At 33.7% G+C, this 17793-nt stretch overlaps 1 protein-coding gene across 4 annotated transcripts in view; it reads right to left on the bottom strand.

Moving 5' to 3' along the window:
* Positions 1-9333, bottom strand: part of LOC147410819 (mRNA capping enzyme family protein) — a 34425-nt gene extending 25092 nt beyond the window's left edge. For 2 of the 4 annotated variants that reach the window (XM_086440457.1, XM_086440486.1), the window contains exons 1-6: positions 9176-9333; positions 8788-8997; positions 6022-6160; positions 5052-5203; positions 490-573; positions 302-364 (exon numbers count right to left, since the gene is read on the bottom strand). In XM_086440457.1, the coding sequence (XP_086296583.1) occupies positions 302-364; positions 490-573; positions 5052-5203; positions 6022-6160; positions 8788-8943 (594 nt within the window). In that variant the 5' untranslated portion in view covers positions 8944-8997; positions 9176-9333. The remainder of the gene's footprint in view (positions 1-301; positions 365-489; positions 574-5051; positions 5204-6021; positions 6161-8787; positions 8998-9175) is intronic. The other 2 variants (XM_086440465.1, XM_086440475.1) reach the window with 2 other exon arrangements.
* Between the last annotated feature and the right edge of the window lie 8460 nt (positions 9334-17793).

Raw genomic sequence — 17793 nt, 5'->3', positions numbered from 1 at the left:
AAATGGATACAAAAAAAGAAAAACAGAAATGGGGATCACGACTCATCCTCATTACACTCATTCAGCACGAAAAAACAGACAATCTGGATCAATCTAGACCTATCCGTTGATGAACCCACGTGATCCACAAGCCCCACTCGAATTTAGTCCCGCCAATGGTCAATCCTATATAGGACCCAGCCATCTGACTAAAATTTATCTGAGACCTTAAGCCATAATCTAGAATGAAAACAAGGAGCAGGAACATATACCATAAAGCACAAAACATGGAATATGCAATTCGACTAAAACAAAAGCACACCTCATAAACAAAGATATTCACAGAGTCATTATCAGGTACAGAATCCCTCCCTGTGCATGCAATCTACATCACAAAGTAAAATGTCAAGATCGAATGGTTCAGTTACCAAAAGGAGAGGGATTGACTCCAAATCACAGTAAATAAAGCATAAATAGGAAGAAAATAATATAAAAGAACCCACTTCTCACCTTAACATGCTTAATACCTTGTTTCTTCCAATCTGATGGTTGATAGTAGCGAGTAGTATTTGTCAAATCAATCACTAAACCGAGCTGGAAAAGACACATGAAAGGTAATGTTACCAGAACTCAATATATTAAAAAGAGCTTTCTCTTGCCACACCAACTTTTGCTAATGCCACCCCAAGATGTGTGCTAACTTTGGTGATTTACATATGAATAGGTGTGGCAATAGGATTTCTCTATATTAATTATCAACAAATGAAGGGACATCTAATCAGTTAATACTATTTGTCACTATGAGTGTAAAGTCCAAGGAGCAACTAAATGATAGATCCATAAATGATTAAAAGAAAATCTCAGGACGTTGAGAGAAATGAAAATGACAAACCATAAACAAACGCTGTGAGAAACTGAGAAGAAAATGTATAAAATAAAGGATGCTCGTTGAATGGTAATTGATAAGAAGCGAATTTTATCTTCACTTCTACAAAAGTATCACTGAAACATATAAATCAGATCCAGCTGATGCAGTCCAAAATATGGCATGCAGAGGAATGTCAAATCACTACGCATATACAATTTATATAGTCCCCCAATTTATAGCATATTACATTTTCTTTTTCAAATTGCTCCAATTTGTTGAATTTGGTTCATTAGGAAACCTATTGGATTAGAGTAGCGATCAAATGACCTCAAGGATACTCATTTTGTACAGGGTTTGAGTTACTTATGGATCGAAACAGGAAAAAAAAAAACAAAGTGTGCAGATCTATGGTGGGTTGCTAAGAGAACGGCAACTCAACAACGAAATAGGAGATGATACACACCCAAATTCATGTCCATGGAATGAAAATAGGATTAAACGGTGAAATAGTGGTTCCAGAGAAGATAAGATGCACGTAAAGTTTCAGCACTAATGCAGTACGCAAATGAAGTCAACAGTAATTAAAGGATACATCAAAGATCATAGGCCGTTATTTAGTGGATTGTATAACCATGAATGAGTTGGATGAATTTTAGGGATATAAGAGTTTCTTTTTTTTTTTTTAAAGGTCATTGCAAGTCCAGAGAAGATAAGATGATTTTTTGTCGAGAAGATTTTAGGAAATGTTGAAGATAAGAGGTATTGTGGATAGTATGAGGGAGATTTAGTCGTTCAGTTCCGTCGTGGAGAGCTTATCAATGGTGCTAAGTGCAAGTTGGTTCCTCTAAAGGAATGTTATACCATGGTGGAACGAACTTGGATCTCACATGAACAAGCTACTTTTGATGTGAAGCAAAGTCTTCTAAGTGTCACTTCAGACAGATGATATTTACTCAAGATACTGTCATGGAAATCAAATCCTAAGGCACATACCTGTTCTGATATTCGTTAGGATTACCCACAAACTGTCAAAAATGGTGTCATAAGGCATGATGTTGACATTATAATTAGTATTATAAATTTTGTATGTCTTTTATATTATTTTTAGTAATTATGAGTCGTGCATGTCCATAATTGGGTTATGACATTTAAATTATCAATTCTGTATCAAGAGCACTCATTTGAAACCTATCAATGTGTAGACTTACCATCGCACATTCCAACGTGTTTCATTCATCTTTTCTTTTTCGTGTTATCTTTCTCCTTCATATTCATCTTTACTTTCTTCCTCTTCATCTTTCCAAAAGTATGAAAGAGATGAAAATAGAATCATCTCCAGCATTAATGGCTTCTTCAGTCAACATCCGTCTCTGCAAGACCCCTTGTTTCTACCAATGACAAGGGTTGAGATGATTGGTTTGATAGATGTAAGCCAAAAAAATCCAATAGCAAGAATGATGATTAACATCGATTCAGAAGTTTTGAAATTGGAAGAGGCTGAAGAAAAAACCAACTAGAGTCATGGATCATAGAAAAGAGAAATGGATCAGATCAATGATGTTAGGTCGCCTTTGAAATCAAAAGACTGTCAGAAGTTATTCATGACGCATCGAATACCCCAAAGTATAATTTTTTTTTAAAAAGGAATTTGGAAGAAGAGCACAGTTTTGGGATCCATTAAAGCTGCAAAGCGATGAATGAACACCAATGGATGGTTTGTTTGTATCTCAGATGTATCAGCTCCCTACGATTCTTGGCTCATTATGATTCCAAAGGAAAATGGCAGTCTAGAATGGAAAAGTTTTGCAGATGGCCATCATTGGTCTCTTTCAGTGAAGTCTATTCCTAACGATCCAATAAAAGTCGATAATGTTGCTCCCATTTCCAGCGTAATTATGGTTTCAATTGGAAGGTCTTCCTAGAATTGAAATCTCCTCCTCACCAACCTTGCTAGGCAATAAAATCCAAAATAAAAGGGTTTGGTATTAAGAAATGGGAGGCTTCCACAACAAAAAAATTTCAAGAAGATGTTGAAATGGCCATCTCATCCTTTCTAATTCAGATCAGCATTTTTCTTGGCTAGCGTAGACAACTGTAAGGCAATCTTCTTTGCAAATCAAAGAAAGAGCTAATTCCAAGAGAAGTGGCAACATTTATAAAAGTAATAGCTAAAACAATTGGAGGTGGCTATTTATCAGGCTTCAAATCAGGTTGAATCAAGTCTAGTGATATCTCATATCTCACCTCCAATTGCTAATGACACTATAGTGCTCATGGATGCATCAAGGGAGCAATTGGTCTATCTCAGATTTATCCTAAGAAATTTTGAGGTAGTCTTTGTTCTTTATATCAACTTAGCTAGAAGTCATGTCTTCAGTGTTGGTAAGGTAGGTGCCTTTACGAGCTCTGCTTCTACTTTGGATCATCAAATCATCTATTTCCATCATCACAACTGAGCCTTCCATTGAGTGCTTCGTATAGGATGAAATTAACTTGGAATCCAGTTCTAGAAAGAGTGAATTGGAAACTTGCTTCTTGAAAGATATTGTACTCATCCAAAAGAAGGTGGATGACTCTAACCAGGAGCAAATTGTCTAATTTACCGATTTACTTTCTCTGCCTATTTTCCATGTTCATAGATATTGCCAAGAGTATTGAGAAGAGAGTCCAAAATTTCCTAGGGGGTGGTAGTGTGACCTCTCACAAGTATCATCCAAAAAATTGGATGAGGGTTTGTTTAACCGAGTAAGATGGTTTTGGTCTCAGGGAGCTTATGTTGATGAATTTTACTCTTCACAAGAATGGTTATGGAGATTTGGGGTAGAGAGGGGTAGCTGATGGATGGATCATTGTCTCTTAGTAGGAAAGTAAATTGGATGGTGTGCTAAAACTTTAATGCCACTTATGAGTCAGTGTTTGGAGAGGTATCTCAAACCTTCGCAAGTCATTTAGTAAAGGCATGTCGTTTAGACTGGGTGATAGTTTTACTTTTCAATTCTAGGATGGTTTATCGTGCGGAGACAAACGGATGAGAACATCACAAACACACCCTTTAGAGTGTTCTAGAGAAGGCATTCAGAGTCATTGTGGATGGACAAAGTATGGTCGTGAGTTTCAAGGACGATCATTGGGTCATTAGATTTTATGTTTTATTTAGTTTTCTGTTTAGGAGAATTTATTTTAAGATTAGTATTTGGACTTCTTTTTGTGTTTTATTAGTCCATGATCTTAGTATAGATATTTGAAGGTAGTTTGGTAGCTTTATCATGAGTTTATAATGAGTTTTCATAATCTGAAAATTGAAGGAAAATAAAGTTACAGGATTGAAATCTAGATGATGATTTTTATTTTATTATATTTATGTTGTTTTAAGTTTTATTTACATCCATTAGATCTTGTTATGTTCATTAGATCATTGGGATTAGATTTAGGGATAAGATTTTGATGATGATGAATTTCTAGAATCTTATTAAGATAAGGAAATTAGAAGTTTTAGATGTTTCCAGAATCATTTTATTTGTAGTAGAAATTAGTTAGCTTGGAATAAAATTTTTAAAGGATTAAAGTTACTTATTAATATAAAAGGAGGGCTGGAGGCACGACTTGTAATCAGTGTTACGATATAAGTATATTGGGTTTTGACTCTTTCTATTCCTAGTATTGGATAATGGGTGTGTGCACTAAGTTACGAAGTCGTCAAGTTTTCTATCTTCAAAGGTTATTTGTTGTGCAAACCCTTGCATTGGACTGTTCTCTTCTATTTTATTTTGCTATTTTTTTGGCCTTAACAGAAGTTGGCCAGCATCACCAACGCTTAGAAGAATGTAAACCGCCATTCAGAAGTCAAAATGCTTGCTATTTTATGTCTCAGTTAAGATTCATGCCAATGTGCAAGTACAGATTTCTATATTGAACAGCGACCCTTTTCCTTAAATTCATGAATTTATCAGACAAAAATGCTCCCAGAGATTACCATGACTTCCAAACTAGATGCACACTAGAATTTGTTGGTTAAATAATATTCATCATTTGCTAGGAACCGCAAAACAATAATAAAAACAATTTAACAGAGGAGAAACACAATGTCAACCAATTCAAAAATTTGATGGATTGGTTTGGAATCCAAAAGTAAAACATACAGTGAGTTTGTCAATGCTGAAAAATTAACTATGAGTTGAATCTTTCAAAAGTTCGGATCACTTACTTCCCTTCCTAACACTCTTTGTTGATGAGTCACTTGTCTCAAAGAATATCTTTTACCAGGAACAATATAATCATTAAAAGATTCACCAAGAGGAACTTTAGAAGGGATTATGTAACCTATGTTCTGACCAAATGCAGGGCAATCCAACCAACCTGTAAAATGAACAAAGCTCTGAGATGACTATGGCAAAAGTAGAACAACAAAGTGAGAAAAGTTGACTCACGTGGAAACAAAAATTAAAGTAAGTTTCTTGAATCAGTTCCTCAAAAATTCCATTAAGATCAAAGAAGAGAGAAAATAAAAGGACTACTACACAGCTAAAATGTCCACATATTGTAAGATCAGCAACCAATAAACTAACTGTATAGGAGAAATTCCATAGTATACTTGGAAAAAGTGACATAGGTGGTTTATTAGTTAATACAAGAAAACCTGACTGCAGTTGCAACCAAACATTGTTAATCCCATAAAACAGACGACTAAACAGAGGCATTTATTGTTGAGAAAATCCAGTTTACATATTCAGAACACAAACATGCATGCACACGCGCAGGCATGCACACACACACACAATTAGACTTCATAATCAAAAGTTCTTGCATTATTATATCCTCCTATCAACAACATAATCAATGCTTTTTTAGGGATTTTCATCATCCTTTATGTAAGCAAAAGTCAACAGTTTTTATTTTGAATTACAGAAATGATCACATTGTAATTTGTCAACGACAAATATGACATCACTGATATTTTTGTTACCCAATATGTTCAAAATAGTCATTGGTCACATGGTTCGAACAGCACTATAATATATTCGGGAAAAAATGATAACAGACAATGTAATTCAATCAAATAATATCTACTTCATCATTTATTTTATCAGTACTTCCACTTTATCATGCAATTCAAAGGAAACACAAGCAGACTGCATCTTCAATATCTATGCCTATATATGTTAAACAACACCTACCAGGGGGAAGCTTGTTTCTATCATAAGATCTGAAGTTTCTAGTTTGAGCTGCAAAATCATTCTTTGGAGGTGGAACAACACGCTTTGGCCCCTCGTCTGGGTATTCCCTTTTCAAACGCCTACGTCTTTCTTCACGCTCCTAAGGCATAAAGCACATAAAATCAACAATCATGACAGGTGCCACATTCATGTAAAGTACAGCATCACAACCACTCTTACCATGTTCAAAGCAGAAAGAGGGCATTTAAAGCATCAAAACTAGGGGTGGCAATGGGTTGGGTCATGTCGTGTTGAGGTAAGGGAATTATGAAAATTTACCAAACCCAACCCATTGATAAATAGGTATACCTGACCCAACCCATATATAACCTGCTTAATAGAATTCTAATCTTTATTGGAAAAAAAAAAAGTTCCATTTTCATAACCAAAAATAAAATACAATTTCTAAAAATAAAGTCACACAACCGTCACATAAGTTCAATGGTGACAAATAATTTTCTTTTTAAAAAACCAAGTTAATAGAATTTTTTCATTATTATTATTATTGGCCAAGCAAAGCATATTTCATTATCACATGAGACATACTAGCCTTTGTAAGATCTTAAATCTTACTAAGAGTTGTTTGCCCACATGGATTACTATATTAGGAATCAAACACTACATGCCTCTAGATTTCAATGAAAAATATAAATTAATTAATAACTTAGTAAGGAAAGTGTTTTTTATTTCCAAACCAAAAGCTTAACCATTAATTATTTTAAAAAATATCCTAACACACCCTCTATATTTTATAGAATTTGAAAAGAAAAAATATATAATGCAAAAGTTCTAGGAAATTCTAGCAAAAAATGCGTACTTTAAAAAAATTATAAAATAAGTGTTGATATATTTAAAACTACACATTAATGACAGAATAATTAAACGTGTCAAAACAGGTTAAGCAAATTGACGCCCCTAACCCACAGACCCAACCCATTTAATAATCGTGTTAGACGGGTTGACACTATTATGACCCAAACCCACTAATTTTGTGTCGTTTTCGAGTCGTGTCCAAACAGGGGGGGTTAAGATTGCCACATCAAATCAAAACAATGGTAATATAACCCATTTAATATCAAAATCAAAGAGTCGTGCATGTCGTGAGTTTCAGGATTGGTAGTTCTTTGGCTTTCATGATGCGGGGAGATAGAGGAAGATGAGGAAATCTGGGGGGTTAGGAATCTGATTTGGGATGTGGAATTGGGTTAGGGATTTGGGCGAAAAAAGATTTCCAAAATCCCAATTGGCTATTGAGATGTAATTACGACATTTTAATTGGGGTTGGATAAGGGTTAAATAAAAGGGGAAAGGATTTAGGATTGAGGTTTGTAGGTTTCAAGAATCAAGAATTCAAGAAATTTAAGAGAAAATAATAAAAAGAATAATAAAGATTAGAAGAAAAAAGAAGGGATAGAAGGATAGAACCTTGGAATGATACCAAGGGTTTCTTGGAATCACATTAAGAATTGTGGAGAACTCACTGCACTCCATGAAAGAAATTCATTCTTTACTCATCAAATTCTTCGTTAGAAAAATCTGAATACAATCTAATATAAAGAAAATAATTCAAGAATCCTAATCAAACTAAAATACCAAATAAATAACCTAATTTCGTAATTTCCTCTCTCCTAATTTTCCAACCCTTTTAAATTTAAATAAAAGACAAACTAAATTTACCAAACTACCCCTAAATATTATACTAAGACCATAGACCAATAAAACATGAAAATAAACCCAAAAAACATAAAACTAAAATCCTAAAACAAAAAAGTAAATTATAATCTTCAAGCTTTGATGTCCTCATCACTTCAGTAAGAACCTAAATGATCAAGATTAGACCCAAATGAATGTTTGATGGAATGTATTGTGTCGTTCCATATTTCCCCGAGATTGGAAGATAAGAGAAATTGGATCAAAATTCGAGATTAAAAAAAGTTCTATATCAAATCCCTTCATAAGTTGTTGTCCTCCCATCCTATCTAGCCATATCCCGGAAATATAATTTGGGGAGCAAAAACTCCATCCAAAGTGATTTTTTTTTTTTTTGGTGAGATAATTTAGATAAAATTCTAACCATTGACCAACTAATCTCTCATGGTAAACAAAAGTAATGTTGATAGTGTTAAGTGCCTACTGAATCATTGCCTTATTGTCCATCATTTGGTCACATTTCTTCTTTGTGGTGGTTTTGTTTGTTAATTGGATTTTGTGTGCTTTTAATGCTAGAGGGAGAATCTTACAAACATTCTCCCATTCATTGCTTTTCGGAGTCTTTGGGAGGAAAAAAAAAAGAAGGAAAACTAAGTCTCAAAGTCAATGACAATGGTGTGCACGAGGTACTCTCAAATATAAAAGCAAGCATCTTCTTATGGTATAAATTATCGGAGTAGTTCAAAAGGTTGTTTTTCATGAGTCCATATTTAATTGGGATTATCTGTTTTTGTGAGGCATCTACTTCGTTTGCTTGCGTTTCTCTTGTTTGATCTTAGATGTTTGCTTTTACAAAATTCTCCAATTTTTTGAAAAAGTCATGATTAATTCACAATTCTTTTAGTTGGTGATTTAATCAGGACTTATAAACAAAACTTTGAAAATTACATTTTGCATGCTCATTTATAAATAAATAAAATTATCATCAATAAGGCATAAAATCAAAAAAGAATTAAAACCCAATATAAATATATATAATAAAAGAAAAGAAAAGAAAAGAAAAGAAAAGGAGAGTACTCGGCGAAGGGTTTCAACAGCAGTTTCTATATGTTCTTCAACTGTAGTTTCTTCTTCTTCAACATGTCCCTCAAAGATCTCTTCTTCATCTTCTTCGGGTAATGGTGAGGCATTTAAGTCCATTGAGATTATCATCCAACATAAACCAGCCCACATCCGCTGATCTTACATAGAGAATAATAAACCCAATTCAATTCAACTCATTAACAACTGGTCAAAAACAAGAAATATAACATCTTGTGAGTTGTGAGCCTAACAAAACCCAATAACAAAATACAACAAAGACAAATGCTTACAATAAAGAGGGAGACGTTAGGGTTTTGTTGCTAGAGAAAGAGATTAGGGTTTTGTTCATAAATAAGAGATAGAGTGAGAGAGAAAAAGATACCTCAAGAGTTTCACTCGCCCGAGTTGGATCGGAGTCCGAGATCTCAATGGGCGGAGGTCAGTGGTTGATTTGAAACCTCCTTCTTCTCTCTCCCGTCGTACCTACACCTACAGCAGCACAGACACGATTCGAGTCTTTCATCGTCATACGAGTGAATCAATAATCCCTTTAAATGGGGTTTGATTTTAAGAAACCCTTCATTCTTTGTTTAATATTTCAGAAGCCCCTGTATTTTCAAAAGTATGCCTAAGGATGTCAACGGATAGTACTATATCCGAATCCTAATCCGAATCCGAAAAAAAAAATAATGATATCCGAATTCGAATTCGAATCTGAATCCAATCGGATATCACTAACAAACATTTGAATTCGAATTTTAAAAATGCACCGGATATCCGATCCAATAAAAAAATCTTATAAAATACCATCGTTTCAATCTATAAAAAAACAAATCGATTTTCATTTTTTTTTAAATCTTCCAACTATTTCAGTCTTAAAATCGTATAAAATGGGATTTTATTTTGTGTATGTATGTGTGTGTGTGTGTGAGAGAGAGAGAGAGAGAATATCTTTAGAAGCTCGTTGATCAGAGAAGACGATGGTTATGGAGCTCATATAGTAAAAAAAATAGGATTTTATCGAGAAAGAGAGAGAGAGAGAGAGAGAAAATGTGTACCTAGATCCTCGTCGGCCAGAGAAGATGTTGGGTATGAGACTTGCACCATCGAAACCCACCGTACCGATCTTTGATGGCTGGTTCTTGCGTTTCTAGTTGAGAGAAGATAAAGGTTTAAAGGTTTTGTTTTGTTGTATAACATGAATATATATAGGGGGCGGTTCAAGGGACATAAGTAACCAATGGTTTTTCAAAATATGAGTTAGAGGTTTTGGATTGAGCTGATTTTTTGCGAGGATGGTCACTGTGATGAGAAGATCATCCTCACAAAAAAATCAGCTCAATCTGAAACTTCTAAATCCATCAAAAGTGATTTACAAATTATTGATAAAAAATCGATGGTCCAGATTCTAAATCACTTTTAATGGGGTTAGAAATTTCACATTAGACTAATTTTTTTTTTTTTTTTTGCGGATGATCTTCCCATCATAGAGATCATCCTCACAAAAAATTAGCTCAATCCGAAACTTCTAACCCATATTTTGAAATTTTATTAATGTTACATTGTTTTTACATATGTTTTTTCATATGTCCCTTGATCCTGACTATATATATATATATATATATATTGGAGCAGATATTATCGGATTAGATTTCGCAATATCCGAATTCGTATCTGAAACTCATTCGAATTTTTAAATACCATCCGAATTCGAATCTAATATCTGAAAATTTCTGATAATATCCGATTTTTGGAATTCGACTTCGAATTTGGATTTCGGCTATCCATTGACACCCCTAAATATGCCCTTGGCCTCGCTCTCCTCTAGGGGTGTCAATGGATAGTCGAAAATTCGAATTCGAAATTTTCGGATGTCGAATTTGAATTTGAATAGTCTTAATATTCGAATTTGGATACATTCGAATGTTAACATTTCGAATCCGATAATATCTGATTCGAAATAATAAATATAATATATATTATTTTATTTGATTTATTTATTATATACATAGTGTAATATATAATAGGTTTTTTAAATAATAAAAAATCAATTAGATAAGGAAAAATTATATTTTTTTTGTTAATATACAAATATTTGAATTTTAATCGGATATTATTTGATATCCGATAGGATAATTGGATTCGAATTCGGATAGAGTTTTAGAACAACCGTCCGATTCGAATTTGAATTCGAATATTAGATAAAAAATTTGGATATGGATTTGGATTTGGATATTGTTGTATCCAAACCGATAAGCATCCGTTGACAGCCCTACTCTCCCCTTAAGAAACTTTTTATTTTCAACTAGATGGCACTTATGGGTGCAACTTGATCCAAGACGAACCCTAGTGATTCAACCCGGGTATAAGCACACAAAATAAAAATTGAACAAACCAAATTGGGTTGGGTTCAGGCGTGAACATTGGGTTGTCTTGCTTAAACTCAAACTTAATATGGTTATACTTTAAAAATATTTTTAAATATCATTGTTTCATTCTCATTCAAAATTCACAATTTTAGTTAGTCATCATGATATTTTTCTTAACATTAGCTTATAATTTCATAAATGTGAATTTTAAAATATATTTTCAGGACAAATAATTATAAAAATTTTAAGTTTTTAATTACTATTTATCTTTATATAATGCTGAATGAGCCAACCTGACTTGGTTGGACTTGGGTTCAGCATTTCATGCCCGAGGTTGGGTCCATGTTTATAGAGTGTGGGTTGGCTATGGGTTGATCTCCAACCCACTCGAGTTGCAGCCCTGCATGCTTTTGACCTCGATTGAAAATTGAAAAAAAAAGAAGTTTTGAAAAAAAAAGATGGAGAGAGAGAAAATCAAAGAGTACTAGAGAGGGTGAGATTGGGCTGCTGCAAGTTCATTTAAGGGGGCTCACAGATGAACAAAAATCTGTAGAAGATGACCTCACACAATAAAAAATCTGAGTAAAAATAGAGAGAGAGTAGTAAGAGTTGAAAGTTTGTGCAATAGGTAGAGAGGACGAGAGTCATCTATAAACTCAATCCCTTTGAGTTAAAAGAAGGAACAACAACACATACACGTGGGATCTCACACACATTAATAGAAGTAAGAGAGGAAGAAAAGAGGTAAAAAAAATTAGTGGGGTCGTTGGCTCTTGCACAAGAGAAAATTCCTAATACCCATTTCGTTGCTTGTAGTCATTCCATGGAAAAGACTTGAAGAGAACTTGACTCAACCAATCCTCTCTTGAATATCTTAACCTTTATCACCATAGATCCACGACAAAATATGAGGCTTTTAGAGGTGGTTTTAAACTACCCCCAATTTCATGAAAATCGCCTCCAATATATATAAGAGTGGTTTAGTTAAACCGCCTACTATAGTGGCGTCGCTAATTCTTTTTAGTAGCCAAGTAAAGGCGGTTTTAAAACCGCCTCTAAATATGATTTAAGGGCGGTTTTTATATTTTTAGAGGCTATTTAAAAACTGCCTCTAATAATAAAAATTTAATGGCGGTTTTAAAACCGCCTCTAAAGAATATAATTTAAGGGCGATTTTTATATTATTGGAGGCTGTTTGAAAATCGCCTCTAATAATAGTAATTTAAGGGTGGTTTTAAAACCGCCTCTAATTAATGTTTTTAAGGGCAGTGTTTATGTTTTAGAGGCATTTGAAAATCGCCCCTAATATTCTTCTATCTCAGATTTTGTTACCTTATATTAATCAACAGGAGATGAGGTATTCATATTTTGACATTATGAAAGAATCCCTGTTAATCAGATCGTATTCATCAATTATTTTTAGAGAATAGATATTTTGGTTTCATGAGATTTTTTTGATTTGGTATAAGCATTTGTTAGTACCTTATTTTTGTTAATCCCAAGATTTTGGTGTATGTCAGTTTTGCTCAATTGGAAGACATGATAAGACATCGACAACAACACGCAAAGTAAGACACTTCGACGAAACATTCCATACGAGTGCTCAAAACCAAAAAGATAACAAGACCACCTAAACCATGTCCCTTCACCAAGATAATAATTAGGTCAATTATTATTAGTAAAATCGTGTGGTTGCCCGACCCAATTGATCTTCAAAATTCTCGAGAACATAAAATACCTGGAAAATTGTATTTTATAGTTTTGGGAATAGTATTTTCGATGCTGTCGAAAATCTTCCCTTGCCATCGAAAATAAGCTTTCTCGATTAATAGAGAGAGTGTCTGTTCGGTACCACCGAATGTATCTTTATGACCGAAAGTGCCCAATGGTAAAAAAATATAATCATTACAAATTTCGGTGCGATCGATCATAAAGTCATTACCTACTCTTTTATTTATTTATTAAGAAGCATTAGCTTCACTTGGGCTTGACCGTTCTTGAGGATTTAAGCTCCCAACTCCCCTACACACCTTGGAGCATCCTCAACATCCTTAAAAGCCTAAATTTAGTTGAGGCCATCATCAACCTTCTCTAACCTCTCACCTAGATCCCTCTTCACATTCGTCAACCCTTACACACATTGGCTCATTTATTTGAGCAATGAGCTGAAGTTGAAGGAAGGAGTAAAGCATGAAGAGTTGAAGAACTTGAAGACGTGATTGGAACATTGGATAATCGAAAAAGCATTTGTAGACTAAATGACTAAAAGACGTCAAAAATGTGATCAACATATGTTTAGCAATTGAGTGAATCTTTGTTATTTTGTTTTTCATTTCAAAATCATTGTAAGAGGTTACTCGATTCAGTCCTAAAAACCCAAGCTTTTATTAAAATCTAGGACTCTTAATAAGAGTACAAGTTCGTGAATTTCTGAAAAACAAAACTCACCGTTTCGAAAGAATACGATTATCTTAATCTTAAGGTTTTAGAATTTAGGCTAAGTATAAAAATTATATGTAAACAGTAAGAGGTGAATTATAAACCTTTTTGATAGTGATAACTAAGTTCCAAGAGAAGGAATTTTGGGAATGGACGTAGGCACGTTGCCGAACCACTATAAAGCTGTGTCTTGTGTTTGTGCAAGTGTCTTTATGAATTTACACTTAAATAAATGAATATTATGCTATGTATGAAAATGTCATAAATGACACGAATTACATATGATGAATCTTAGTTTTAAATTCAACAATTGCACATCAAGACATAGAGTGATTTTGAGACCCGATGAATCAACTTAGGAAAACATTTAGTTAAATTCATTATTTCCTTAGTTCAAATTGAAAATAATTTTAAATTGTCCTATTCACCCTCCTCTAGAGCTAGACATGATCAAAGTTGATAATTTCATTTGGTATCAGTGTTGGTTACTCTAGAAAGGTCTAACAACTTTGAGTTGATCTGATTGACTTTGAATCCTATCTAAACCCGTAAAGTGGACTTCCACTTGTCCTTCCATATTTGATGGTGTCAAGTATAACGGAGATCGAGTTACTGTTTCCAAGTCTTCTCAAGAACTATTGCAAGGAATTGACGGTCAGATGACTAGGGCAAGGACAAAGAGGATGGAAAAGGCATTGCAAGGCTTGATTGTGGAAGTCCAATACAAAGAGGTCATTCTAGAATATTCTAAGACTAACTTCGGAGATATCAAAGTTTCATCAAGGATGGTCAACTATCTTTTTATACAAGAGATCAATTTGAATGCAAGGGTTAATTGGAAATTTTTATGTTCTAATTGTCCTTAGTTTTGAATTCTTTATTTCCTAAGGACTAATTAGACTTTCTTTATTTTTCCAAGGACTAATTAGAATTAATCTTGATCTAATTTGTCTATAAAAAGGTACCTCATTTTGTAATTGAGACACAATTGACAATTTACTTTTTATGAGAATTGAAATTTCTTCAATAACTTTATTTTGTTTCATGTGTTCTAGTTTGAGTTCTTTATGAGATCCTTATGAGTTCTTTATGAGTTCTTGTTCGAGTTCTTGAAGGAGGGCATGAATCTTTGGCTTATCAAAGAAGTGATCATCCTTTGTGGCGTCTCAAGGTTGGGGTTTTAGGGACTTAGTTTCTTTAAGGTTCTAATCCAATCAATATCTTTTGTTCCCAAGTGATCTAACACGTTTTGAAGACATCGAATTCAAGGGTTCCTAGAAGAGATCATCAAGAGATCTTCAAGATGGATCATATCATTTGTTATCAGAGCACCAAGATTGCTGGAAATTAGATCATTATTGAAGGAATTCTTCGAAGATTTGGTTCAGGCGACATTCGAATTGGAGAACAACGGGGGTAGATCTTGCTTCCCAACAAACATTCATCCTAATTCAAAATCAAAGGAAGGCTGGATAAACCAGGTTTTTAGATTTCAAAACCCACTGTTGTTGCATTCTTGATTGAAGAGAAACATTTCTTATCCTATGTTCATAATGAATTTTTTGTTTATGAGAGTATGTTAATTTTCTTGGCTGGAAAATTCAGCAAGTGTGTCTCTATTGAATAGTTCTAAATTGCTGTTCTTTAATGTGCTTTAATGTCCTTTAATGGTTTGTCATTAAACAAACATCTACTATTTTACAGATCACAATAATTGTAGAACACTATTCCCTGATCACCCACGAATCGATATTCTTGAATACCATTGTATGTTCATCAAATTTTGATGGTAAGTCATCTTGTGTGAGTTTACGTTGTTCTTGAATGGAATTTGATCACTGATTCCATCGTCAAGTTGTTGTTTTTGAGGATTGTAATTATTGGTTCTTTGAGTTTATTGTTTGCTACCGATTCAAATCAAACCCAGCAATTCTTGCTCGCTAATTCATAATGTTTCTTGCTGGATTTTCATTATGTTTACAACGTTATCTTGCTGATATTCCTACTTGCTGGATCATAAATGTGTTATATAATTCAAAGAACAAACCAAAGTGCTGTATCTATTTTTTTTTTTTTTTAATAACTCGACTAAAGTTATCTTTTATCTCAAACGATTTGTTGCTGAAAACTCAGACCAATGTGTGACATGGTTCATAACAGAAACACGACCTCATGATTGTTGAATTCTTGGTTCTTTATTAAGAATAAGCGTGTTCTTGCTGGAAATTCAGAAACCACGTTTCTGTTGATGGTCTTTTTTCTTGCTGAAATCTTCTTGCATTATGTTTGTATGCTAAATTAACAACCAAGGAATTCAATGAATGCCCAGGTTTTTAATAAAATTCTTGATCGATTTGTTTATTGTTCATGAAATTTTCGTTTGTAGAGTGTTGTTCTTAATGACCTTACATTAAAATATATATATATGGGAAATGTTCAGCACCCTAAGTTTTACCACACACTTTAACAAACGTTTTTTGTCCTACATGGGTTAGAAGTTTTGGAATGAGCTGATTTTTGGTGAGGATGATCTCTATGATTAGAAGATCATCCTCCCCAAAAATCAGCCCATTCCGAAATGTTTAGCCCCATGTTTACACGTTGAAAAATCGTGGACCGTCCATTTTTTGTAAATCAATTTTGATGGGGTTAGAAGTTTTGGAATGAGCTGATTTTTGGTGAGGATGATCTCCTCACCATAGAGATCATCCTCACCAAAAATCAGCTCATTCCGAAACTTCTAACCCATGTAAGACAAAACGCGTTTGTTAAAGTGTGTGGTAAAACTAAGGGTGGCGAACGGGACCCTATATATATATATATATATAGGGTCAGGTTCAAGGGCCATGTGAGAAAACATGTAAGAAAACTTTCGGCGGTAAATAAAATTTTAAAATATGGGTTAGAAATTTTAGATTGAGCTGATTTTTTGTGAGGATGATCTCTATGATGGGAAGATCATCCAAAAAAAAAATCAGCCCAATCTGAAACTTCTAACCCCATTAAAAGTGATTTAGAATGTGGACCGTCGATTTTTTTTCAATTTTTATCACTAATTTGTAAATCACTTTTGATGGATTTAGAAGTTTCAGATTGAGATGATTTTTTGTGAGGATGATCTTCTCATCATAGTGACCATCCTTGCAAAAAATCAGCTCAATCCAAAACCTCTAACCCTTATTTTGAAAAACGAAAGTTTTCTTACATGTTTTCTCACATGGCCCTTGAACCTGACCCATATATATATATATATATATATATATATATATATATATATATATATATATATATGAGCTATTGAACGATCTGTCATCTCTTGTTGATTCTCAACATATTTTTCTTGCTGAACTATCACCTTCACATTTGATTCACAACGACTTCTCGCTGGAAATTCAAAAGCACGACTTATTGTTGTTGCTGAAACACGTGTGAAGTCATACATCCGCCATTAAGGAAGAATATAAAGAAAAGACTTTGAGAGAAAAATGAAAATTCTTTGATCATGTATGATGTTCTTACATAGTTCGACTATTTAAACTCTTGAAAATTCATTCTTTCTTGTTCAAAAACTCATCGAGTTTACAATGACACCACCATTGATGTTGCTGCATTCATTAGATAGCTATTGAATAAAACATTTATTTTTATTGCTGTTTTTGTTGGAAATTTCATAATAAAACATTTATTTATTGTTGAATTTCAGCCACAACGTGTATTTGTTGATTGGCTAGTTTGTTCCCAAACGTCATATTGCTGAAATTGACAGCTAATAACGATTTCTGATTTTCTTTATTTCAGCCGTTGGTCTTCTATTTGTTTAAAAAAAAATGGCTATTCGCTGATTGTAGTTGCAGAAAATTGATAATTTGGAGTTGTTAACTTCAAACGGCCATAACTTTTGATCCGATTATCGGAACGACTATTAGTGCATATCAAATCGAAGCTCTTTTCGAGATCTACAAGTTGAAGGAGGCATAACTTTGTTCCACACTGTTTCGAACTTCAATTCCATCGTTTTCATCACTTTTTGGGACTTACAAGATTGTTGTACTCTTTTGTTATTTTCGTTTATTTAAAATTACAGGTTTCAACCATGAGTAAGGAAGGAGGAGAACCACATGAGACCGACTTGAAATTATTCATCAAGGCCGTTCATGATCAATTTAAATTATTGAATTCAAGGTTGTACAAT

Source organism: Akebia trifoliata, chromosome 1 (genome assembly GCF_017979445.1).
Source record: "Akebia trifoliata isolate Shusen 1 chromosome 1, ASM1797944v1, whole genome shotgun sequence".
NCBI classification, from domain to species: domain Eukaryota; kingdom Viridiplantae; phylum Streptophyta; class Magnoliopsida; order Ranunculales; family Lardizabalaceae; genus Akebia; species Akebia trifoliata.
The sequence above is the reverse complement of the archived record's forward strand: the minus strand, read 5'-3'. Positions and strand labels throughout refer to the sequence as shown.